At 40.6% G+C, this 26,559-nt stretch overlaps 1 protein-coding gene across 1 annotated transcript; it reads left to right on the top strand.

The window, feature by feature from the left end:
• The first annotated feature begins 48 nt into the window (after positions 1 to 48).
• neto2a (neuropilin (NRP) and tolloid (TLL)-like 2a) lies at positions 49 to 25,333 on the top strand. Its single transcript, XM_085155829.1, has 10 exons — positions 49 to 1,312; positions 5,786 to 5,842; positions 6,125 to 6,268; positions 10,141 to 10,389; positions 10,926 to 10,973; positions 11,515 to 11,642; positions 16,563 to 16,791; positions 21,164 to 21,277; positions 21,404 to 21,534; positions 23,422 to 25,333. Exons 1-10 carry the CDS (start codon positions 1,303 to 1,305, stop codon positions 24,166 to 24,168), a joined length of 1,857 nt encoding a protein of 618 aa, XP_085011955.1. The 5' UTR covers positions 49 to 1,302; the 3' UTR covers positions 24,169 to 25,333.
• Positions 25,334 to 26,559: the final 1,226 nt, after the last annotated feature.

The following is a 26,559-nucleotide window of genomic DNA, read 5'->3' as shown; positions in this document are numbered from 1 at the left end:
CCACTGGAGCTCCTTTCCAAGAACTTTTTTTTTTTTGTTGTTTATTTTCTTGCTGGGAAGCTAGTGGCAAGTTTCCACTCAAAATAATCCTCTTTTTATGCTCTCATTATCTGAATTTGTTGCACGGTTAAATTAAACAGCCTTTAATTTTACATGAGATCCCTGGAGGTCCCTTGGAGCACCCCTCTGGACCTGCACCCCTCTACAGGGCCGCCCTACTAAATAATGCATGAAGAGGGTAAACCTCCCCTGCATGGAAAATGAGAGTAACAATGTAGCCTTCAAGCAGATTGCAACTGATTAAAAACACTACAGTATTGATAGACAATTGCCAGCCGTCGGTGTGTGTGTGTGTGAGAGAGAGACAATGTTTGACGGAGAGATACAGTGAGGAAGACAAGGGGACTCAAAGCAATAGGTGGTGAGCTGCACGCTGTGTTAGACTAGGCAGCAAATAAAGCGTTACAGAACCGGAAATATGATATTTCCTTAAAAATAAAAGCATCCAGTGAAACAAGCAAAAGTTGAACGTGGGGAAAACGTGTCATTCCCTTTCTTAATGAGAGCAGTGTCCACATGTGCAATATTTAGCACATTAGTTATCCATGACTGTATTATTCGGGATAGCTGAATCAGTGTTATCCCCATAGATAGATAAACAGATATTTTTTACGCTATTTTCTCTTTAAAAATCGCAACAAGTTCACGAGTGAAACTTTATTTTTGAAATACCTCACCGGAAAAGCTCCGTGTGCGTTGTCTGTAACTTGACCGTGTTTCTGACAAGCCTCTCATTGATGTAAGCAGCGCCCACGGCTTAAATGAGCCTCGTTCAGGAGCGTTTCTTAGTTCAGACACGGGCGGAGAGCTGGCAGAGACGGACTCTTCTTCTTCTCCACCTCCTGCTGTCCTCCTCCGTACTCTTCCCCAGTCTCCATCTCTCTGTCACTCTCCATCCATCATCCATCCGTCTGCGTCTTTTGGATACCTACCTTCCTCTCCTTACAGCGCGTCAGCCCAGCTGGATCAGTCCATCCTCCACATGTCTTCTCCACCGTGGTCCAACTGCAGGCTGCTTTTGCTGTAATGATGCCTGGCTGAAAGGCTCGCAGTGGGGTTTTTCTTGCAGCAAAGGGAACGCCGAAGAAGAGCTTGGTGGAGCGCGGCTCTGCGTAATGGATTTACTTTTGTCCAAGCAAAGTTGGATTTTGTGAAGAGCCTCGTGGACCCCTACGATGGTCAGAAAAGGAGGGCGTTTTTAGAAACGGTGCTTTTGGGTTAGGAATCACATCGTCAGAGGAAATGCACAGAGGTGAGTTGTACAGAAGCCCCTCGGTCATCCGAGGTGCGCGTCAAGGTCTGATTCCTTGGCCACGACACGGACGACAGAATATTTCAGGCTTGGATATAATGTTTAACCTTTAATCCTCTCTTTTTAGCGCAGCTGACAGTTTAACTGCAGGTTGTGGGGTTCGATCCCATCAGAATGAAGGTGCCATGAAATTCAAATAGCCTATTAACCATAGATGCGCTTTAGAAGATTAAAATGCGCCTCGTTAATTTTATGTTTTTCGCTTAATCTGATGCAATTTACAGACAGTTTTCAACGGTTTTTTTCCTGCTTTCTGTCACACCTATTTCCATTCTTCCTTTATTTGCATCTACTTGCCCTCTTGTGACAGATCTGTGTTCAAGCTTCTGCTGCTCAAACCACGCAGGTCCTCCAGGGTTTGGTTAGGTCTGATTGGCTTTAGTCAACCGGAGCACATTCGCTGCTAATTAGAAAGACTTAATAAATAAATAAAAGCGAACATCATTAATCATCTGGTATTTTGAGCATTTAATCGATAAAAATAGTTTTGTGCTTTTATTATATTGTAATGGTCCAGTGGTGCAAGAAAAAAAAACAGAATCTGTGCGGCACTCAGTTTACAATCAGTAAACAGTGCGAGCAGATTTATGATCATAGTGGACAGCAAAGGTCAGATACAATTTTTTTAAAAAACGCACAGCAACGATACGAGCCGTCAGCGCGCATTGACTGCTTCCAAAAAGGCGTAATAAAAACAACTCGTCACAAACAGTGTAGCCTGGCGTAAATCTGTCCAGAAAAGGAAACTTAAAGCTATTATATGTTTTAATATATGTTATCAATAACCTAAAAAATATATACTCTCATATTACTTTGTAATGCACGGGTTACAGCTAGGGGTGTCAATGGGTGCTACCATGGCCAGTTCCTTCTCTGCTGCGGAGGAAACGACGAAGTTTAAGAGACGTCCCGCACACGCGCGTGCTGCCGCCGGAGCGACTCCCGCTGCAGCCACAGGATCGTGCCGCTGGCACAGGAGGCACGCGCCGGAGCACAAGGCTGCAACGCCGATTAAGTGCATCGAACCTGTCAAAGGGTCTGCATGTGTGGGCAGTTCACCGCACCGCTGAGGTTTAGGCCATGAAAACGATTTAACAGCAAAGCGAACCACCGATAGCAAAGGTGAGGAGAGCGTCACTGCCAGAAAGTAGCTTGGCCGCAAGAGGTTAGCTTGTAACTCTATCCTGACCACGTATTAATAATACGTGACCAGAAGATACGTAGTGTTTTAAGTTCAGTTTTACAAAGAAACCTTAAAGAAAAATCTTTTTAAGTAATAAAAACTACTGAACAGGCTAGAGTTCCTTGCACTTCAAAATAAAAGCTGCTTCAAGCATTACTGTCCATATTAAGTCACTAACCTGCTGTTTCTATGGAATAGCCTTTGCTGACTTTGAGGTGTGTTTGTAAATGCTCAGATTAATACATGAAAACCAATCCTGCTTGCGGTGAGTCTAATAGCCAGCATAGTGGCGCTGTCCAGTGTGTTCCAATGCTGTTGATTTTCTGATGCTTTCAGCACCCTCTCTGGGTGAACGTACCTCACTATTTCACTACACAGGTTACAATGTGAGTAAAACTGAAGCCTTTTTAGAGACTTTCATATCTTATCAACTGTTTGGCAACAGCCATGATGAACTGCAGGATATTTCTGCCTGGTGTGGTCAGTAAACAAAGAATTCTGTATCTCATGCCCCCCCTAATATAAAGACAGTTTAGTTTCTATGTCCCTTTGCTTTGTACTTGTAGCCACAAGGGAATTATCTCATTCCCAGGCACTTCTAACTCGTGCCCATAAGTTATTCATCTTGAAGCCACATTAAATCATTGGCAGGCAATAGTATCTCATGGGCCTGCAATGATATTTCTCCCACCCGTGTAACAGGGGTGTCTCCGTAGGGTACAGCAGTGCTGCTGATTCTGTTTCAGTTCAGAAAGCTGCGGTGACCTCAGTTTGTGCCCAGCTTCTGCTTGGTTTGGACGCCAGAGTGAGAAGTGATGTAAAGATGAAGTGACATGACCTAGAATAGCAGGGTTGAAACCGGCGGTAACGTTTCCTCTTGTGCTTTAAAATGACCAGAGGTCAATGGGATGAGATGACCCAACCTACATTTTTAAAAGACTGCTTAATTTCATAAGATGTTAGCCAATTAACTCATTTTTGTTCAAGTTGTGTCTATGTTCATAATCTCCACACTCCACCCGTTTTTATACACATTTGCAAGTTGTTCTCTTGATGTTGAAGCGACAAAGACTGAAATCCTGTTTAGCTGCTGATTTAAATATATTGTTTCAAAATATGTTACAACTACCAGAATAAATTATGCAACCTTTGCCATTTAAGTGAGTTTACATTTTTATAGACTTGAAACACATGTAAGCCACTGCAGCCCTCTGTCTTTACAGATAAAAGCACTCTTCTTACAAAGTCTGTGTTTTAAAACTTCTGACAAAAGGCCTTCGGAGTGTGGTGAGATTCCCACTGTGCACACTTTAGCTTTGTGGAGGGCAGCAGTGTTTCAGATATCTTCAGAATTTAGATTCTGGCTTACACAGTGAAAAAGCCTCAGTGTGAGCTTGCAGCATCTCTCTGTTATTTGGGTGGTCTGCTCTCCAAAATTGCCTGTGGTAGTTCGTACTCCCACCTACTTCACTGCAAGATAATGGAGACAGAGGTAATGAGATCTTGAAGCTGGGAGGGAGGGTTTCTGTATGTGTGCATTTCAAAATGAGTCTAAGCATCTAGGCTCACTGGTTTGTGTTCATTGCTCATGTTAAATGTGGATTGTTCTTCATTAGATACCCGCTTCTTTTCTTTCTCTCTCTCTTTCTGTCAGTCTTCCATCTGTCCTCCCTGGGTACCATTATGCAACGTGCCACGTTCACACTTGCTCTCCTATTCGATGTGTGCGGGCCAACCTATTATGAACTCAGTGGGGATCAGGTCTACAGCGGCTTATCAGAGCAAGACAGTGTCAGAAGCTGTAACATGCGTGCTCTCAGCGCAGATATCATTGTACTACAATATATTCCGTTTATTGGCCGTGTCCATGCGCTGCCCAGATGCCTGTCTTCTCATCAACGCTGTGAGCCCAGAGGCCCGGTATCCATTTTTTTGTGCGAATGCTTTATCTTTCTGGTGCCCAGAGGCTGCAGATTAGTAGGTGGAGTTGGTAGATTCAAATTACCTTTAAATAACTCTACAAGTATCATTGCAAGTCTGTTCACACTGTGTAGGTACATTTAAAGCTGTGACTAATTCAGGTATTCCCACCATTCATATCTATATATAATCTTAGCTGTATTATTTCTTCATGTTTGCCTTTATCTCACACTGAACTTTATCTCAATTAAGTGTTGTCATTAGCAACATATTTCTGAAGCCAAAATACCAACTAGCACTGCACTTTAGTGTTGCAGATAAAACTATCATTGCTATTGATATTCTTCTGCTTCCACGTTTCGTGTTTCGCTAAGCATCAGTGGAATTCCTGAACAACTGAAACCATTTCGATGGTCGTATGTGAAAATATACTTATAGGACAAGGAAAACAATCTTTTAGATTAATATTTATTTGACATTTTATAGACCAACAATTCATCAGTTAACATGGAAATAATATGCAGTGTAATTAGAGAAAAGAATCACAGTAGCCCTTGTTTATTGTGCCGCGGAATGACAAGTGCTGTCATAATAGTGTGTAGTAGAGTGTCACTATTGTGGCCAAACAGACTCATAATAAATGTAATACTGCTATTTATGGAAAATCTGATGAAAACAAATCTCCTGCTCCAATTAATTTTTGTACAGCTTCCTTAATTGTGTGTTTTTGCTTCTGTTTTCGGTAAATAAAGGACACTGAAAATGGGGGTTGGAGAAAAAGTCTGTAACCATGACTGTATGAATCTTTAAAAACATGATATCAGTATTTCTTATTGAGACAATATGGCTATCATTAACACAGATATATCACAACACCCAGTCACTGAAAAGCAATGAATGAAATGGTGACCTCATGTCTCACTTTCCATCTTAGACTTGTGTTATTTACAAGATGCCTGTGCACTATTCGTCCTTCCATGAATAATTTGTATTGATAATAGACTGTTTTTCCCCCCTCATTCTTCCTCATTCCTCATTCTTGATATACCTTTATTGCATTAACTTTTCTCTCTCAGCTCTCCTCTTCCTTTTCCAGCCATACCTTTTTAAAAAAATTATACTAATTCAATCACAGACGTACTTAAAAATGATATTGATCTATATTTCACTTTCATCAGACACAGGGGAAATCAATACCACAGCCGATCACATTCGGTGTCTGTTCAGTGGCTTTACTGCTGATGAACTCGAGGATATGGATACAGAATTTAAGTCACCTGTGACTAATGTGTAATATCTCTGTTTCACAGCGTGGGTACTCTTCTTTCTAATAGAAGAGGGTTTCGCTCTGGCACAGAGAACTAAAGGTAAGCTCAGGTGCTCCTATTTTCTCTTAATGTTGTTTCATCCATATCGAACCAGCGTGAAATGAGGAGGCATTATCTCTACTTTTATCACGGGACAAAAGGGTTCTTTTCTTAATTCCATCAGGCCTCTCGTCCCTTTATATCCCCTGCCTGCTTGTTCCTTTTCTTGCACCAATCCTCCGTATACCCTCCTTGCCTTCCAATCATCCCCCCATTGATCCCTTGACTCAATACCCCATCTGTCTGTCGCTCTCTCTTTTCCCGCTGCCTTTCTGATTTCAGAATCCCCGAGCGATTATGGCGGCCAGAGGCCCAACCAGAACGACTGTGGCACGTGGATCCGCAACATCAACGGCGGGAGTTTCACCTCCCCAAACTACCCAAACCCCTATCCACCCAATAAGGAGTGTGTTTACATCCTGGAAGGTAAAGCCAGATCACTGATGTTTCATCTTCTGCTCCATAGCGCCAGAACAGCTGACACAGTTTCCCGCCTTTCAGCGTGTTGCCTCCTTCAGTGAATGTCATTAGCCTGACTGGCATTGTTTTATATAACCTCGCTCCTATCTGATTTTCTGTTCTTTTGCTAGCGGGCAATCAGCCTGACATTTTTCCAAATGAGCCATCCGGAGTTTGTTTCAGCACACAGATTCCCTTTGAGAATGATGGAGAGTGGCGCATTGTGGGTAGCGCCTGACTTCTGGTCTCATCAGAGCAGTGCTACAGTGTGCTCATCTTTATTGGCAAAAGATTCGGTTATTGAAGTAAAATATGAAAGAGATGAACATCTGCTACACAACTGAGCTCTGATGGCGTATCACTGAATTGTAGGCATTCTTGTCAGCTTTAGTGTTCACCAGAAATATCACACCCATCAGTAATTTGGTTTCCTGCCGCACGGGAAACATAATGGAAAGCATCATTAGTAGCTATAGGAGATGCGGTCTGGGATGCTGCTTGATGTGTTTTCTAGACTGATGAACTGTTTATCCATGAAGTTAAAGTACAGGCTCTCATGCTGATGAGATGCGTGCCTTTACCTTCTGTGGTGGAGAATAGATTTTTCATATGGCTCAAGTGCTCCCCCTGTGGACAAAGCAAGCTCAGACCTATTGTTGGTGAATAAGCCTACTGATGTGTGCAGTAGTACCTCGCAGCAGGCCTGGGACACCACAGATGGAACCTATCATTTACTATTATTTAGTCCTGAATGGTTTTAGTCATATTCATATTCAGGCTCCAGTGTTCAGCCTTTCATTCTGAATCGCAGCGAGATGGATGCTCACGTTTGGTAGAAGAGCTAATCAAATCGCTTTGTAATCATAAACTGCGGTTAGTGAGCCTCATTGATTGTCATGTCCCAGAGTTCATCAGCTCAGTGATTATACATTCTGCTCTTTACGTATCAAGCTGTGTCATTTGCATGTGTGTGTGTGTGTGTGTGTGAGAGAGAGAGAGAAGGAGATAGAAATTTATAGAGAAAATGAGACTCAACACATCAGGGAGTGAATGCACTCATAGCAGGAAGTGGAGGCATACAGGCTGCTCATTCAAGCAGAAAGGTTCAAATTCAAAGGCAAGAACAGAAGCAAAAACTCACACAGGGAAAAGAGAATCACTTTGGTTATTTTAGTTCACTTGTTCTCTGTGCCATACACATGTACCACCCTTGACCTTGCTCTTTTTTCTCTTTTCCTGGGTGCATTTGGCTTCTGCAAGCTTGGCATGATTGAGAGCCTCACGCCCTCACCCTCAACATCTCTTTTTAGTATGATTCATCTCTGAAGGCATGAATTGCCCTTGCAACCGACTGTGTGAGTGTGTGTGTGTGTGTGTATGCGGGGAGGGAAGGCATGGTTTTAAAGTGCCACAAACATTCAGTACATTCATCTGGATCTGCATGGCAGATGAACTTGTGAACTAGAGTTCATGCTGTGACTGCAGTGTTGTGTATTCACAAAATCAGTGACAGCAGTGCTGACATATCCCACAGTGGCTCCATTTGTGGATGCTGTGGTCATATGTGTCCACATACGCATGGGTGACACATTAAAGGAAAAGTGCAGAATAGAATATTTTAGTGTTGGGCCATTGCACACCTGTCAGAAAATGACATTGATCATACAAGTTTCTGTAATCCACTGGAAGGATGAACAACTTTGTCACAAGATATATTCTCTCATTTGGTGCTTTGATGACGGTTGGAGAGCACTGCCTGACATCTCCGTCCGAAGTCTCTCGTAGGCGTTCAGCTGGGTTAAGATTGGGTAATGCAAAGGCAATCAAATGTGACTTACATAATTTTTATACTCATTCAGTGCACACTTATACCTTATGGATAGAGCATTTTCGTCCTTGAAGAAACCACTCCAGTCCAGACAGAAATGTGTCATCATACACTGAAGAGTCAGAAATGCTCAGAGCAACTTTGTACTGATTTGAAGTGAACCTCTTCTGAGGCGAGAAGTGGGCTAAACTATACATGCCAAATATTTCCCAAACAAAATCGCCTTCTGTATTGTGAAGCACTTTGTGATTTTTATCTGTGAAAAGATATAAATAAATTTGACTTATTTACTTACTTTCTCATTGTAGGTGTCAAGAGTTTATGGTTTTCCTTTAATTTGTCACCTGTCTGTATATGTATTCTTCTGAGTGATATATGCACACAGGGAATGCACTGTAAAGGGACTGAGTAGCATAACTTGAAAGTATAAAATCTAAGCTAAAACCTAACTGCGATGGATGGATGGATGGATTTTGAGTTATACCATCATATTCAGGGGTGAACACCACCTGTGCTAATATTGGTCATTATTCATAGTTTGAATAGCAGAAATTACTCTGAAAGTCCTCAGTAATGCAGCTTGTACAGAGACAGGAAACATTTTCGTTTGGTTTGATCATTTCTAATTCAGTGCTACTTTTCAGTAGTCAAACCACTTTCTTGTGGGCCACTTGTCACATTTTTCTTGATCATTTTGGTTCTCTCTAGAAATATAATATCATGCCTGAATTAGGGCTGGGCAATATGGCCTAAAATTCATATAATTTCAAGCATGTGCGGTAACAATATATATCACGATATATTATTTTCTTCTGTATAAGGTATTTTCCACACTATAAGGAACACTTAAAATCCTTTAATTTTCTCAAAAATCGAGAGTGTGCCTTATGTATGAATTCTGGTTGTGCTTACTGACCTCGAACCGATTTGGGCGTGCAGAAATCTGTTAAAAAATGTTTTAGTACAACTTTGGTAAGCCGCACTGCTTGATGGATTGTCAGAGCATTACGGCTGCCGTAGAGAGGAGCTTCGCGGAGTAATCTGGGTCCAAAACTCCGTCACCTTCAGGTCCCAAAGTCAAACGAACACTGAGAGTAAAAAACGGTCTAAATTCTTTAACCTTTAATAAAATCATCAGCGTTGCTGCTTTACCAGGTGTAACAATTAAGTTTAACATCCAGGCATCCATGAAAATAGAAGTTATTAAATTTAACAGAGTTAGAAGTTAGCAGGAAGTTAGCTCGCTAGTTTCCACCTAAACATGACATACCATGTTCTGACTGAGAGATTTTTGAAACTAATTAAAACGTACAGCTCTGCTATCACTTCCAACATAAATGAAGAGAGAAAACTAAACAGCAGTGGCGTTTGCAGGGTTACTGAAGTTGGACTACCTGGTATATAATGTTGTGCTACGTGATTGCTAGCGACACAGCTATGTTAGCATAACATTACCACAGTGAAGCTGGAGGATGAACGCCAACTTTTTCCACTCGATAAAAGTCATTAATGAATCAATGTTACGGAAGTGGAGGAAGCGCAGTTTTTGGCTTTCCCCATATTTCAAAAGTGCTTCATATCTTTGCTATGACTGTCGGCATATTTTGCAGATGATAATGGTTGTAGCCGCTGCGATGCTTTCGACCAAAACAGGCGCAGCTTGATGACATCGTCAACATGTGCTGTCGCGATAGAGCGGTATAGTCAAAATCTCTATCGTTGGCCAAATTTATATCGTTTATATCGCCCACCCCTAGCCTGAATACAACCTTAAGAAACATTTACATACAGTAAACATTTAGCATGGCTAAGTATCAGAAATTAACAGTCAGCAATGTGGAACAGGATTTACAAGACTTTATAATCTGCACCTTGCTCTGAGCCAACTTCTAAAAAGTTCATGTCACCACCCAGATTATCTGTGTCCTCTAAAGGAAAGACTTAATTGTATTCTTTTCACAGATTTTCTCCCTTTGTTTCTTTTCTCTCTCTACTCCCTTGTTTGCCAAAGCCCTTCCTAGACAAAGGATTCAGCTGTCTTTTGATAAGAACTACTACATAGAGCCATCGTTTGAGTGTCGCTTCGATCACATCGAAATACGTGATGGGCCATTTGGTTTCTCTCCGCTTATTGATCGCTTCTGTGGGGGAAAGAATCCAGAGATTGTCACATCCACAGGACGTTTTATGTGGGTTAAGTTCACCAGCGACGAGGAGCTGGAAGGCCTTGGATTCCGAATCGAGTACACCTTTATTGCAGGTACAAGCAACCGAATGGCACATTTGCACTGAATGTAATGGCACAGAGTGTGAAAACACGTTTTTGTACACATCAAAGGTTTTGAGCAAGATGTGTGAAGAACAGGATCTGATTAGTTTGCTTTTATCCCAAAACATAAAGGAGAATCTGATCTCAGTATAACAAAAGGAATACTTATCTTCCCCCCTTTCCCATCTTGTTTGTGTTCATTACCAGTGAAAGATGATGGAAAAAAGACAGAATGGACATCCACAGTTCTCTCATACGATCTACAATTTTCTTCAATCATAGATTTTTTTCCCCACCTGTTTTCTTGCCGTTCAATAGAGACAAGTCCAACATCAGAGCCTTCTAAATCTAAACCCAGTATGCCCAGAAATCAGTGCCTCCCATCAGGTGACAGATATTAGCTCCAAACAGACCTCCTTTCTGCTTTATCTAGGATGCGTTAATGTGATCTTATCTTGTGTTCTCTTCTTACCTGTTTCTGCTATGTGGATTGAGAGTAATGTGCCATCCAAATCTTATCATTTCAGACCCTGATTTTCATCTGCACGTGGGTGGACTGCTAAACCCCATCCCAGGTAAGCTCTTCAGTATTTTGCAGGTTTGCGTTCGATCCTTTTTGAAGAGCTCCTCTGTGCTCAGAAGCTTACCGGAGGCTATCTCAGGCACCGGCGTTAATGCTGAATGCACAAATGTACCTCGACAGGCACACGACTGTATATGAATTGAAAGGACGTACATGAGCACACATGTACAAATTAAAGAACACGAAAGAAGGAACACACACCTCTTTTATCTTGCTCTTCCCTCCCTGCCTTTCTCTCTTTGTTCCTCTGTCTTCCTATTTTCCTTTTTCCTAATCCGCTATGCTGACTTCAGTTCAGCCTTAAATCCTTTTCTTTCCTCAATAAAATCCATTATCTGTCCCTCTGTTTGTCATGTGTTTCTTTTCATAATAACCATTTTTCTTGTTATCCTCTGCTCTTTTTTTCTATTTGGTTCTTTTATGTATATCCATGTGACCCCATTCTTGACTTCTTTATTTTACACCCTTCTCTCCTTTCATTTTGTTTTCTTTTTTTAATGTTTCTCCTCCACATTTCTTTTGTCTCTCTACAGAATGCCAGTTTAATGTTGGTGGATGGGACGGGATTATCCGCTCCAGTCAGGTGGAGGAAGAAAAACGAGTGAAGCCTGGTGATGCCCTGGACTGTATCTGGACAATCAAGGCTCCTTCTCAGTCCAAGGTCAGTACAGTACTGACTAATTTTAGTCAGTAACCAGTAGCGGTGCAACGATACACAAAATTCGCGGTTCGGTTCGGTTCGATATTTTTTCGATACAAAAAAAAAAGTTCATGCCTTTTTAATTTGTCATTTATTACAATTATAAATATATATTTTAACTCAAAAGTACAGTTTTTAAATTTAATGTTGTTGAAACAACAAAGTAATAAAAAAAATAAATCTATCTGATCAAGAAATCACTCATCTTTGGAAAAGAGAGTTTATTACAGAGAAATGGCTCTTTCCAAAATAAAAGCTATACTATACGCTTCTTCTGGGCTATATTCTCAGCAGCATATTAAACATATCAGGTCCCCATAAGGAGAATCATGTGCTAACGGCTGTCTAAATGACTCGGGTAAAGTTTGTAGCATGCGTGCTTGTTGTTTTTGTCTGCTTCCACTTGTCTTTGCACGAGGATGATGTCAGAGTAAATGTGCAGTCATATTCGTTGTGTTCCCACTAGTGCTGTCAGCGTTAATCTCGTTGAAATGACATTAACGCCACAACACGGCAAATCTCCGTTAACGAGCTACCGCGGATCGCCCCGTGCGTGGGGCAGGACGGCCAACACGTTAACAAGCTAACTGCGCTAACGCAGTAGTTCCCACCAATGTAATTGAGCATTGCGTGGCACATCCAACATACTGTTTTACTTTAGTCCATGACGCGCTTACCTTCAGGGTCATACGTCACATGAAAACCAAAATAGTTCCAAACGCCAGATCTGAATGAGGGTGGGGGAGGTTCAATTTGCCATGTTGCAAGGAGAGCTTAACTTCTGTCTCGCTAGCTTGCCCTGCGCTCAGTGAATCTGCGTTCGACTGCTCCGCCTAGGCTGCACTGTCGAGCGCAGATCCACTGAGCGCTCAACACAGACAGCATCGTCAGAAGGAAAGTTGATAAAATAAATTAAAAATTTTGTATTGTTCATACATATGCGTACTGAACCAAAAGCACTGTATCGAACGGTTCAATATCGATACGAGTATCGTTGCACGCCTAGTAACCAGGTACAATCCTTAACACATTTTTTCTATCCTGCTCGAGCTCCATTGTGGTGCTTTCTAAACCCTAAAATCTAGCCGGTGTCTATCTTTCTGCTTGAATGAGTCATGTTCAAAGCCATTTCATTATGCCAGACAAATGCACACCTTGAATAAATAAAAGTCTCTAAACATCCTTCATTCTCACTACAAAATAAAGTGGAATAACATTCAAGGGTTTTTATTAATCTCTCTTGGGGATATTTGTTACACTGGCAACATACTGAGTTAGCGCCACAGAAAGACAGAAATTTTACATCTAAAGCATCAGTAATGTTTCTTTCAGTTGTGTTCAATCATTTCACGCCTCTCAGCGTCACTGAAAATTGAGGTTACACATCTTTCTCAGCGAATTGTAAGAGCACAGGGGCTCTGTTCACACCCCAGCTCAGAATATTTATTTTGGCTGCTAATGGAACTGTGGAAATGACGAAAGCCTGCATGAATCCTGTCCAAGATCGCATGAAAATGATACAAAAATCTCATTGCAACAAATGCAGTTAATCCCAGAATAGATATGAATAGTCATCCATGAAAAGAAATCTGAGGAGAAGTAATTTTGAATTTTACCATGAGGACTTGAAAGGAGTTGAAGCGAGTGTGTGTGTGTGTGTGTGGGGGGGGGGGGGGGGGGGGAATCCTTGGAGTACAAACAAGAATAGGAACGACTCAGAATATCTAAACAGTCATGAAGTAAACTCTGAAATCATCTTGTATACTGCCAGTCTGTTCAGCGTGCCCCACTTTCCATTGCTTCACCTTCCTACTGTTCTCTGTCTTTGCACCATTAATTTGCACATTCACCTATTACTATTGTGATGCTATTACACATTTCTCTTATCTATTTTTGTGTCACTGGGAAACTATTGTTGATATTCTCTGTTACAAGGCAAGTAAATAGGTAAACATGTAGCCAAGAAGATGTAAAACCACAACCCGACAAACCACCTGTTTACTGTTTACCACTGAAGGGGGACGCCTAGGAGGTGGTTTGTGGGGTCTCGGTAGATCAGGTCTGTGCCAATTCATGCAGAGTCAACTAAATACTTTGTTTTTTTTCTATTTTAATCATGTTCCTTGAGCTGTAGCCGAGCAGTTTTTACAACTAGAGTGTTATTTCCTTGGAGTGTACTCAGTCTGTTACAGCTATGGCACCCCTCACCTATTTAAATAAACCTCTTGTATAGATGTGTTTTTTGCCACATTTGAATGGCTAGCATGTAAAAAAGTAACATCCACATGAATGCCTAGGCAGGTTGCATTGTAGCACAAAGACCACTGATTCACTTTACCTTCCAGGGGTTTTAGTGTTGTGGCTGATCGGTGGATATAAATCTGAGTGAGTCTATAAATTACTTACATTTAAATATGTAACGGGAATGCACACAGTAGCATTGTGCACTCCTTTCATTGAGAACAACACTTCTGGCAGTCTTGTCTGTACTGTGGCTGTAATTTAAAACATAATAGGTGCGAGCAGTGCAAATACACAGATAGGCAGCATGGGAAAAGCAGAGCAGGCGAATTTTATTTAGTGTGGCCCTGGAGATTCACGAGTAGGCAATATTTTCAGGCCAAGAGTGAAAACCCAGTGATAAGTTCTGATATTTATGACTGGATATCAAAAATCTCATTGGAATTACAACCGCAACCTGGCTAGCCTTAATTCATTGCTGCTCTGCTTCTCCTTCGTGACTAAATGAGTCATCCACACACTCCTGGGCTGCTCACTGGGCTCAGTACACTAATGCACACAAATTCATGCACATCCTATTAAGTATAAAGTGGCAGATGCATTCAGTCACAAATTACACAGGATCCATTCACACAGTACAAGTAATTACCTATGCACATTAAATACTGATATGTATATAGGAAAGTAATATTTTATTCATACACGATTCGCACGGACACGCATTCTTTTCTTACTTGCATAGAAAGTAGCCTCCACAATCGCTTCACTGATTCATCATGTGCAGTGTGAAGCAGAAGTGAAGATGATCTGAATTTAGTAGAAGGACAGAGTTTAGTGGCCAGACATTAGCTCAATGACGCAAAAGGAAAAGAGCAGCAGGCTCAGCAGCTACTTAACTGCTGCCTGCTCACCGGTGTCTGCGAGCTAAATGTGCTGAAATTTAATCTGAGCCATGGTCGTGATTTTATCATGTCATTATTCCTGACGTGACTTGTGCGCAGAAGAATTTGTTGACTCGTGCTATGCAGTTACTCACAGTGTGAGCTGAAATGAAACACAGTTATATACTTGGGCTTAATAATAAGCAAACTATGCTGTGCTGGCTACATAGACTGTAAAGATAAGATGGACATTGCTACTGTGACAAAACACACTGGTTTGTGAAATTAATTTTGAAGCCTGGCTGGCATTTTAACCGTCACCAATTTTTTGGAAACACACATTGGGAGCAAGAGGTGGCTCTGACTGAGAAATGGAAAGTGTTGCACCCTCATATAGTGTCAAGGTAGCCACATCCTAAAGCATAACCTGCTTTATTGCTTATTTTACTCAGCATGGGTCCATGTTAGCAAAATGAAAATTACTTTGTCTTAACGGATGTAAAACTACTGATTGAGGTCATTAATTTGTTTGCAATAGCTATGTATTTTCTCATAGGCTGCTTTATAATAGGGAGTCAACCCCTGGTGGTAAATAGAAAAAATGCAGGTTGACATGTCATCACCTTCCTTTATGTCCAGTTTGTAAGAAAGACATTCATAAACAGGGCACAGGCTCAAAGTGAAGTTGTATCTCAGTAGTAGTGTTATTGTAGAAAAAGCACAGGTGTAGTAACAAAATTATACGAATAAAGAAACTGTATTGAGGAAGCTTTCTACTGGCTGCATAGTCTAGCATTTTTACACGTTTCTCTAACAAGTCAAAGGTCCTGTTTCAGTCCAGTAAGGAGACACACATATCTCAATGGGGTTGTGTCAGCAAGAGTCTTGGTCTCTTGTCTGGTGTTCAAATGTGGCAGATCAAACATGTAGAACTACCTTCTAGCGTGACCCCCTGTGACTAAGGGAGCAGCTGAAAGTAGCTTTTATTAAATCTGTTTTGTGACTGGCTTATTCTTTATGACTTGCTTCTTTGTGCTTCCTGCTATAACCAGGTGAAACTGTTATAGGCTGAGAATCGATACGATGTTCAAAGGACAAACTAGTGCATTTCAGTCAGGTTTTTTAAAAATCCCATTAAATTTTGAGTCAGTACAACATGATAAATACAAGGTGTTTTGATACTTGTGTTTGACTGCAATTTCTGGAAAGCTGAAATGTTCTGACTTTCTGACCAGGTGAACACACCATTAGTATTTCATTCTGAGGCCAGACTTTCAATGCCAGGAGGGCTGCAGCTTCAGCTCACTAGTCTTTCCTCCCTGCTGTATTCTCTGAAGAGAACCATGAAAAAAACAGTGTGTGAGGAACACAGAGCACGCTGCTCCATATTCTCAGATTTACTTTTATACTTTGCTATACATTGCTATATACTGCTATATGTATCACAACCTGGATGTATTAGATTTACTTTGTTAAAGTAAACCTATGTTCTTTCCTTCATACCTACATGCTTTAAGGAAGGGCTTTATAACAACTCACAGGTTCACGGGGTTCTTCTCTTATCTGTGTTTTGCTTATTACGAGTGTCTGAACATTTTCTGTGTCTGCTATATTGGGTTTTCTGATTTAATGAATATTTTTCACACTTTGCTGGCATAAAAAGTAAAGTTAGTCTGCTGTCATGGTTAGACAGCAGTGAAGCGAAGTGATGTATCGCTGTGAATTTCATTTTTATTTTGCATCTCCTGTGCATCCCCAGATCTACCTGCGCTTCATAGACTACCAGATGGAGCATTCCAATGAGTGTAAGAAGAACTTCGTGGCTGTGTACGATGGCAGCAGTGCCATTGAAAACCTCAAGGCCAAGTTCTGCAGCACTGTGGCTAACGATGTGATGCTTAACAACGACATGGGCGTCGTACGAATGTGGGCCGACGAGAAGAGCCGACTCAGTCGCTTCCGCATGCTGTTCACATCATTTATTGATCGTGAGTGCCAGTCTTTTGACAATACTAATTCAGCCTGGACCCAGCATTTTAACATCTTGTTTCCTCGTGTGAACTTCCACATGGTTGAGTATTTGGCCTAGAGCCATTTGTTATGCTGTTAAACAAAACAAAACAAGCCTAAGACATCAGTTTCTGGATGCCATCTGGAATACACAGAATGGGCTCAGTCTGACCACACGTATAAAAACTGTGAGCTAGACAATTTTTACGGCATCAAACCCGGCATTCTGCTGCGGGTTTAACGCTGCTGTTGAACAGCACTTTATGCCTCTCTGTAGATATTGACTAATTAAAGGGATTTAACCATCTCTAGCTTTTTTTAAGATGACAAATAAGATAAAATATAACAGTTTTGTGTTATTATTTGTTTATTAGGAGTATGATTTGTAGTTTTCTTTGCCCTCTTTGGCTGAATAATTCTCTGTTAATTTATATAGATAAGATTTCGTTGCCATCATCAATTCTGCTTGTTGGTTTGGTGAGTCATTAACACTTCAACACTTCCCTAATGAGTCTTCGTCATTTTCCTGTTTAGGAAAAAAGAAAAAAAGCCTTCACAGGTTTTCAGCATTAGCATGGCTGATTTACTATTTGAGTCCAAACACATTCAATAAACAGAAGAAATAGGTTTACATGTGACTCGGGCATGCAAAAAGTTCTGCTGCCTTATGTTTTAGATTGAGCAAGTTTCATAAAAATGTGTTCATACTAATAAAAGAAACTGAAACTTTGGAGAATCTGGTGCCTCTTCTCAACTGGAACCAGTTCTCAATTCCCATCCGTAAGGAGGTAATACATGTTGATACTTTCAGGATCTTCCAGGCTCTACATTATCAACCCCACACACACGAGCAGTCGTAAAAACAGTTGATTTATGAGTCCTGTGTTCTATTTGCATCAGCAGTCAGCAGCAGACACTGAAGTGCCATTTCAGCAAGGAAAGCTAATTACGCTGCGCCATGTTTAGACCGCAGATATGAGAAAACCAATTATTAACTCCAGCATTTTTAAATAACTGAAAGTATCAAATAGTTTCTTGATATGCATGTCACAGCATCATACTGTGTTTATTATAGGTCACTTACAAAAGGAAACGAGGAATTTATTTCTCTGTTTTGGTGAAAGGAAATGCTGAATGGGGTTAATGGAAGTAATTTCAGTTTGGGCTTCATCACTTTTGAAGTACAAGAGATTTTCAGACAAATGCTGCCAAGGGTTGCGTATAAAGTAGAAAGAAATTGCCTGGCAGAAAACAGTTTTCTGTTAGCACACTGTAACATTTTTCATTAAATGCCTGAATGGACTGAAATATTAATTGCTACATTCTCCTGCACACTTCCCAAGCCCTGTGTGAATGCTAATGTTGTTTTCATCAGCAAACCCATAGCGATTGCAGTCGCAACTTGAAGGCTTTTAGATTCAGCAAGGGTGTTTTTCTTTTTCTTTTTTTTAGTTGAAGAGTCCTTAAGATCATTTGGATCCTCATTAATTCTGACTTTGACTAACACACAGTTCATCTCAGAGTAGTCTGAAGACTCCTGAAGAACTCCTAAACTTTATTTGGTCAGAGTCAGCGACTGGCTTAAAGTTTGCTTGGAGGTCAGAGGGAACAATTAATCTTTGTCACTTAGTAGAAGATGAGTTGTGCCTTTTGCACTCCGTCATGTGCTCTAATCTTCCAGCAGAATCCCCTATGAAATGTAAACCAGGCACACGAAAGCCTTATTAAATAAACACACGGCCACACAATGCACACACTCAGATGAGTTATGTCCTTGTGTGAGGAGAGAGGCTGTGAGGGTGAAGCGCTGTTGACACCTTCCTAGAAACTACATTTTGAAGGCGAGAGACACATAATCGGTTTGGAAGTGATGGCGGTGTCAGGGGAGCGACCCTGTCTACTTTCTCACTGGGAAATAGAAGGAGAGCACACTCCAGCGCACACATACTCTTTCATGCACAACCTCACATACATGCCCATATGCATGTCCTGCTGTCAAAGTTATTTAACCCTAAGGCAGAGGAAGCAAGAGGAGGCACAAAGCCCTCATCACAATGGACCTTGGAAGAGGGTTGAAACTAGTAGAGCAAACTAGAGTCTGTTTCAGCTGTGATAAAGACTCAGAGAGTGTGTGTGCACACAGCCGCTAAGCTTGTGTGTTTAAAAAAAGGAGAGAGGAAAAAAGGGTGGAATGATTTACTCAGGGGAGCTTGGAAGGGACAGTTTGGAGAAGCGAACAAGCCATAAGAGACAGATTTTGCTTTGTGCTGCATGAGAAGAGGAACAATATTTATCTTTGTAAACACCATTTTAACAGCATGCTCATCCTTTGTGCTCAACAAAGAAGTATAAATATGAGTCATACATTAATCATGATTGTTTTTGTTTTTTTATGTTATCATTACTTTATTCCGATCTATTCTCTGTTGCATCCTTTACTCAACTGAACAGGACAAATCTGATTGGGTCATATTTTGCACAAGTTATGAGCTTTAGGATTGGACAGTGTGCTTAGCACTGTTCTGGCTTTGAATCTCTCAGTGTGGACTTGGCATGTTTTCCCTCTCTGAACCCCCTATTGTTTCTCAGTGTTTGTTGTGTATGTGAGCGTGAATGGCTTTTTCTGTGCCTGCGCCATCCTGTCCAGGATATACGACACGTCTTATACAAATAATTGGATACTAATGGATTTAGTGTAAAACCGACTTGATATTAGATGAAGAAAATATCCTGTAGACATCATTTTCTGTTATTGTTGGCAACTGAAATGGGAACAAATTAAATGAAAGCATACTACTCATCAGCTGTTTTAACCCTGTAAAGCTTGAACCATGAAATAATTACCATAAAATTCAAATTTTTAGAAACAAGAGTGTTTATTGAACCTTCTGACAAATTAAAGAAAAATAAAATATCAATTTGCATATATTACTTTTAGTATGTATGGTTTTTGCATATGGAATGTGTCCGATGATTCATGTGATCAGATTTTTTGGGAAAAAACACACTGAACCACACATGTATTAAATATGACACACTTGGCGTTAAATGTGTTTATAATATAGGGCTGCTCTCACAAAGATCAGGTTTTCTAATTTCCCTTATTTTGTATTGGACTCAATAAGAAGTTTTAGTTGCACACTCCTGTTTCTTTACAACCCGACGTGAATTTTCCATTTGTTATATAGAGGACTTTGTGAAATATTAACCAACTATTAGTGTTAAAATATTCTGTCTGCTAAACAATTCCTCTGGACTAATAAACAAAATACTCTATAAATATCCTTAAGTACCCTAAACCAGCGGTCCCCAACCCCCGGGCCTCGGACCGGTACCGGTCCGTGAGTCGTTTGGTACCGGGCCGCGAGAGTTGAAGCTCAGGTGTGAAATGTATAGTTTTCAAGGTTTTTATCAGTTTTCAGCGTTATTTTGTTATCGTTTTTATCGTTAACTCGGTTTTCCTTGGTCTTTTCACGTGTGTTATGAATAAATTTTCTTTTTTTCGGTACCGGTACTAGTTTTATTTTGTTGTATTTATCCGCGACACCTTAAAGGCCGGTCCATGAAAATATTGTCGGGCATAAACCGATCCGTGGCGCAAAAAAGGTTGAGGACCGCTGCCCTAAACCCAGTTTCCACATCACCCATCTCTAGTTCCACTTGGCAGATAAGAATTGGCTTTTGCTGCAGCTCCAAACTTGTCTATATGAGTATGCAGTCATCTGCATCTTCTTTCAGCCTTGCATGTCTTCCTGCTGACTGGCAGTGCATCGGTCTCCTGAGCCCAGCAGCCAGCCTCAATTACCAGCCATCTCTGTCTCTGCCATCACAGTCTTCATACGCTGAAAGTTGCTTTAATGTGCTGTGTCTCGCGGCACCTGCCTAACCACCTGCACCCCCATGATGAACCGAAGCCATTTCTGCCACCACATCCCCACCGCTGCCTTTCTTTTCATCTTTTCCCTATTCCCCCTCTCCACCCGCTCTCTGTCTCCCCTCTGTTAGAGTCTCTTGACGTGATGGCTGCAGTTTAGTGAAGCCGTCATCTCCTCCCCTCGTCACTCCGATGTTATGTGTGCAGGAAATGATGATGCATGGCCTTATGTGTACTGCGTCTCCATTAGACCTCCAGTGTTTCAGAAAATAATAGAACATTTCATCTTTTATTACGGGCCTCTACAGATTTCCACAGCCAAATGATTGTTCCTTTATTGTTATTGTTTTATTGTTATCATCAAAATAGCTTCTGGTCCTTTTCACAGTGTAGTCATCTTTTACTCTGCACTGTTAGACAGATGTTTTCTTTTTTTCTAAATTCCATTATCTCGGTGTATTGTCTTTTGCCTGCAGCTCCTTGCAACGACAATACTTTCTTCTGTCACAGCAACATGTGTATTAACAACTCCCTGGTCTGCAATGGCGTTCAGAACTGTGTGTACCCATGGGATGAAAACCACTGCAAAGGTGATTATCTTCTTTCTTCCAGCTAGCTGATTAAGATTTACATGGCATGTTTGGAGAGTTTGGATTTGCTTTTAAATTTCCCAGTTTTCATTGCTGTTGTTCCTCTCATTAACCTTTTTGCTACAGAGAAGCGATCTAAGGGGCTTTTTCATCAGATCACTAAGACCCATGGCACCGTTATCGGCGTCTCATCGGGCATAGTTCTTGTTCTTCTTATCATCTCCATCCTGGTCCAGATGAAGCAGCCAAGAAAAAAGGTAAAACAGTCTTTGTTTTGCCATTGGTTGTGGTTGGACTTTCTTTTTTTTTTTTTTTTTTTGACTTTTCTTTTTTTTTCCCCAAGCTTTATTTTCATTTTTAAATTGGAAAACAAATAAAAACAAACAAACAAACAAAGCAAAAAAACAAACAGAAAACTCACAACTTGTATCTATGCCTTTCAAGGTTAACCTCAGACATCCGAAAACCAAACACAGAAAATACAAGCATAATAATAATAATAATAATAATAATAATAATAATAATAATAATAATAATAACAGCATAGCAACATTAATAATTACAGAATTTTTTTTAAAAGCAAACAAAAAAACAAAACAAAACAAAAAAACCCCAAAGAACTCAAAAAAAAGAAGGAAAAAAAAGAAAAAAGTGAGCAAGACAGAAAACACATCATGTGATCCCCTCCCACCATCCCGCCACCCCTTTACCCCTGTATGGCTCTCAACCTCATCACATTCGTGTATCCAGACAGCCCATATTTACACCTATCTATAGAAACTCTCATGCACAGGAAATCAACATCTCCCACGATAAAACTGCAGCATTCAGGAAATCGAGTCAGAAGGGCCTAACCGGGGATCAACTCAAGGCAGACCCAGGGGGATTTGCATCATCTCTATGATCTATTAGGCCCAAAGACGGTAGTTGGACTTTCATGACTTTCATTCAACTAAGAGATGTCGGAGCCTAAAAAGATGATACATTATTAAAAGCAATGGAATTACTTACAAGTTGGAAACGAATGTAGCTCTAAAGACAGAAAACAAAAAAAGCTTATGCTTAGATTTCACCACATGTCACAAACAATCCAGTACATGAGATAGGAAATGTATAGTCGCATTGTAATATTTTCTTATGTTACACCATTTTCTCTTAAGCTTCCTTTTCCATCTATTTTTACATCACTCTACGATGCCTCATAATTCCCAGAACCCATTACTTACTCAGTAAGCATTACTTTATGGCTGTCTTGAGGTGGCCAGAAATACTGGAGTCTGACTTTCCCATAATGGATTTCTCCCTGAGTGAGTGCTGAACATTTTTCAAAGTGGAGACCCTAAAAAGGAGTACTCTCCTTTTGACTCATGCTTTAAATGGATATAAAATATATATATTAAAAAGCAAGCAAATAATGTGCATTCAGTTAAATTATTCATTCATGTTTATGGCACAAAAGGTACTTACTAAAACAAGTGCTTAGGTACTTGTTTTACCATTTTAGAAACATGACTGTTTAAGTGGAGAAAGTTAGAGAAGATTTAGAGTTAGGTGTTTCGGATTTAACATTTAACTGGCATTTCCGAGCAGACACCCATCCAGTTAATCAGCACAAAAAAGAAAACATACATAAATGTCTCATGTGATAAATTTATTTATTTATTTAAATAAATCATGTGTTAAATTTATTTATATAGAACATTTAAAACTGTCGACCAAGGTGCTGTACATTTCAGATAATCAAAAGAGATAAAAACATAGGAAGACATGATAAAATTAAAGAAAAAGAAGCATAACATGAGAAGATTTGAGTAAGAAATGAGACACATAAAAGTAGTACAAATTCATTCTGATTTAAAACTCAAGGTTTTGAAGTGTCTAATGTTGGAGAGGTCCTGATGAAAAGGGGAAAATAATTAAATCTATGTCCACGTTGGACCAAATCACTCATATAGGAAAAGGAGAGATTTAGTTTTCAGAGTGCTTCAAGCAGCACATTTATTACATTTTTTTGACAGTTTTAAGACTTAAAATGGTTATTCCTTCTATTGTCTTGATATATGCTCATGCTCCATCACAGTGGACAACCAGTGGCCTGGTAATCACTTAAGTGTATAGTCTGAATGGATCTTTTTCTTTTCAAGGTTGTAGCTCGACGTCCTGGTGTTTTCAATAAGGCTGGCTTCCAGGAGGTCTTCGACCCTCCCCACTACGAGCTCTTCTCTTTGCGTGACAAAGAGATGTCCTCTGACTTAGCTGACCTTTCTGAGGAGCTGGACAGCTTCCACAAGATGCGGCGCTCCTCCACTATGTCTCGCTGCGTCCACGAGCACCACTGTGGTTCACAAGGCTCTGTGGCTACTGGCGGTGGCAGCATGAAACACAGCCGCACCACTCTGAGCTCGATGGAGCTGTCCTACCACAACGACTTCTCCAAGCCGCCACCCATGAAGACTTTCAACTCCACAGCCAGCTATAAGAAGAGCTGCTATGGCTACAAGCAGCACTCACAGACTCACGACTGCGACCAGCAGGTCATTGAGGACCGAGTCACAGAGGAGACCACATGTGAGATTTATGGGCGCGGTGCAACAGGAGTGGGCGGAGGAGCCGCAGGTGGAGGAGCAATGGGAGGAGGAGGAGCATCAGGGATTGCAGGAGGAGCGATTGGTGGAGCGGTGGGTATAACGGGAGGAGTGGCAATGGGTGGTGGGATGGGTGGTGGAATGAGTATGGCAGGAGCCATGAGCATGGCAGGGCCTAGTGGCATCGCTGGAGGTATTGGTGGGATGGGAGGAGCCTGTGGAACCCTCAGTGTTCGTGGCAACAGTGCTCGTAACAGTACCACCATAGTTGATCCACAACAGCGCTCGATGTCCATGGACTTTTAGATGGAAGAAAAGAAATGGAAACAGATCTTGCAGGTCGATCATCTAAAGAATGCAAGACAGGAGGACTATAATTCCAAACTGATTACTCCTGCGTGCTCTTCTGCCATTGGTCTTCAAGCACTGGTATTGTGGGTTAACTCTCGAGGACTCCTCTCATTGTCATGGGAAGAATGGATCAAAAGAACTAAAAGGAAATGGGGAAAAAAGCTGACATAACTACTGGTTCTGTTCTTCAGGATAGTGAAAGATTTGGAGTGCACAAAGTGTGGAGACATCTGGTCTCTGCAGTCTTATACTCAATAAACATCTCCTTCCATCAGAGACTTCTAGGAGAATGTTCTCGCATGTAGACCCAGACTTCTCTCTGTTGGGTTACCACTCAAACACAGAAAGAGAGAAACCTGGAGAGATGTTGTAGACTGACTTTTTGCATTTATTCACCTGCCATGCACAGATATATGATATATGATCGATAGTGTGTCTTCTAATAATTTATTTGAGTCTTTCTTTTTGTCAGTGTACTGTACCGTTAAGACCAGTATGTATCCAGCCTCACGATGATGCTTGGCTTTTAACTCTTTGATCTTTTTCATTTGTTGCTCAGACGATTTTATGAAGGTGACTCATCCATGACTTGTTGTGTTGATGATGAGGTGGAAGATGAAGAAGTTGTTGTTATCAATAATGATCAACTAAATATGAAGATGGCGATGATAATTATGTGATATTACTATAATAATTATGTATTTTTCATGGTTACCTCACATATACAGAAGGTACGTTTCATTCAGTCTCTCCTCAGGAAGAGCACATGAAGAGACTGTCTTATTTTGCTAAAAAATACAGAAAAAGACTATTTCTGCTCTGTGAGTTTTATAGCATACGAGGATTCAGACTTTGAGTGATCATTTATCGGATATAAATATTTGGATGTGAGCCCTGGCTTGAATCAAGATAGCCTCTCTCTGCCATTCCTCTCCAAACCCCTACCCTTAAAAGGAGAAAATGTAATTCCTCTGTGTCCCCATGAATCGAGTGTGTAAAACAAGCACAACCTGTTTCCTTACAGTGACAGACATGTAGCCTACTTGGGACTCAATTATGATTTTAACCACTAGTTGTATAATTTCATTTTGTTGAATTAAACGAGAGCTTATTCACCTCACCGTGTGAGTGTTTCTGTTCGCTGTAACCAAAAAAAACAAACATAAAAGTAACTCTGCTCAGGCTGGAGATGTCAGGACAAGATTCACTTCGTGACATGCAGGCAGAACAGACACAGCCTATGCAAAGTGTTTTGGTTTGCTTTGATGCAAAAGGGGCTGTGGGGATACTTTATTCCCTGAGTTGTGGTTTAAGTTGAACACAAATAATCAAAAGCTGACAAATTCCACTTCCATCATCTGTTGTGCTTAAAAGACTTTTTGAGCGGAATGCATAATGCATTGCTTCCTGACCACCAAAGACCAATTAAGCTTAATTAATATTTACAGAGTATTATTTTCTCTTTGCCTCCCACTCTGTCTCTCACTTGCTCTCTTATTTCCTTTGCTGTCATGATGTGTTTGCCTTGTTAAAAGCTTATGACACAGTCTTAAAGTATTTGGCCTTTATTGATGCTAATTCCTTTATGCATTGGGCTGGTCACCTACACAGTGACACCTACACGTGCTGTCTGGGGATTCAATCTAATGATATTAATCAATACATTATGCTGAAATCACTCGTGAACAATTCAATTAAATTGTATTTATATAGCGCCAAACCACAACAACAGTCACCTCAATGCGCTTTATATTGTAAGGCAGGCCCTACAATAGAGATACAATAGAGCAGATTTCACAAAGTCTCACAGCTCACTACAAGTAACAGTCAGCCAAAGTATGCAGTACTGTGAAAAGCTAAGTACAGCCTGCAGCAAGTAATCATTTTCTAGTCTGTCTAAAATCTTTGTGAAGGAATTTTGTTCCACTGTTCTTTGTTTGAGTTCATTGAGTTCTGCGGGTATTACTTTCTATATGCAGCTTTCTTGCAGTCTTGCCACAGCATTTCAATCAGGTTGAGGTCTGGACTTTGAGCCACTGCAACATGTTGTTTCTTTTCACGTTCAGCCATTCTTTTGCAGGGAACTGCCAAAACCTCTGCTTTTAGGTGGTCACTATTGCTGATGAACATTTAACCAAGTGCATTTAATTAACAGCACATGGCTGTTACTTTTTTCCACAGTACTGCATAGAGTAGTAGAATTTCTATAACACTGCATAACATTGTGGGAAATTCCATAACAAATTGTGTTTCATGTGAAAACAAAATACTATCTGCTTGTATTTTTACAATAATAAGTGCCAAAGGTCACCATTAACATCACTGAGAAACGCGTGCAATAATAAA

This window comes from Neolamprologus multifasciatus, chromosome 1 (genome assembly GCF_963576455.1).
Source record: "Neolamprologus multifasciatus chromosome 1, fNeoMul1.2, whole genome shotgun sequence".
NCBI lineage: Eukaryota > Metazoa > Chordata > Actinopteri > Cichliformes > Cichlidae > Neolamprologus > Neolamprologus multifasciatus.
Note: the sequence above shows the minus strand (reverse complement) of the source record. Positions and strands in the feature narration are given on the sequence as shown.

Coding starts and splice junctions, on each gene's coding strand:
- neto2a (XM_085155829.1), top strand. Junction 6,269..10,140: donor GTGTGTTTACATCCTGGAAG/GTAAAGCCAGAT, acceptor TGTTTGCCAAAG/CCCTTCCTAGACAAAGGATT. Junction 16,792..21,163: donor GTTCACATCATTTATTGATC/GTGAGTGCCAGT, acceptor TTTTGCCTGCAG/CTCCTTGCAACGACAATACT.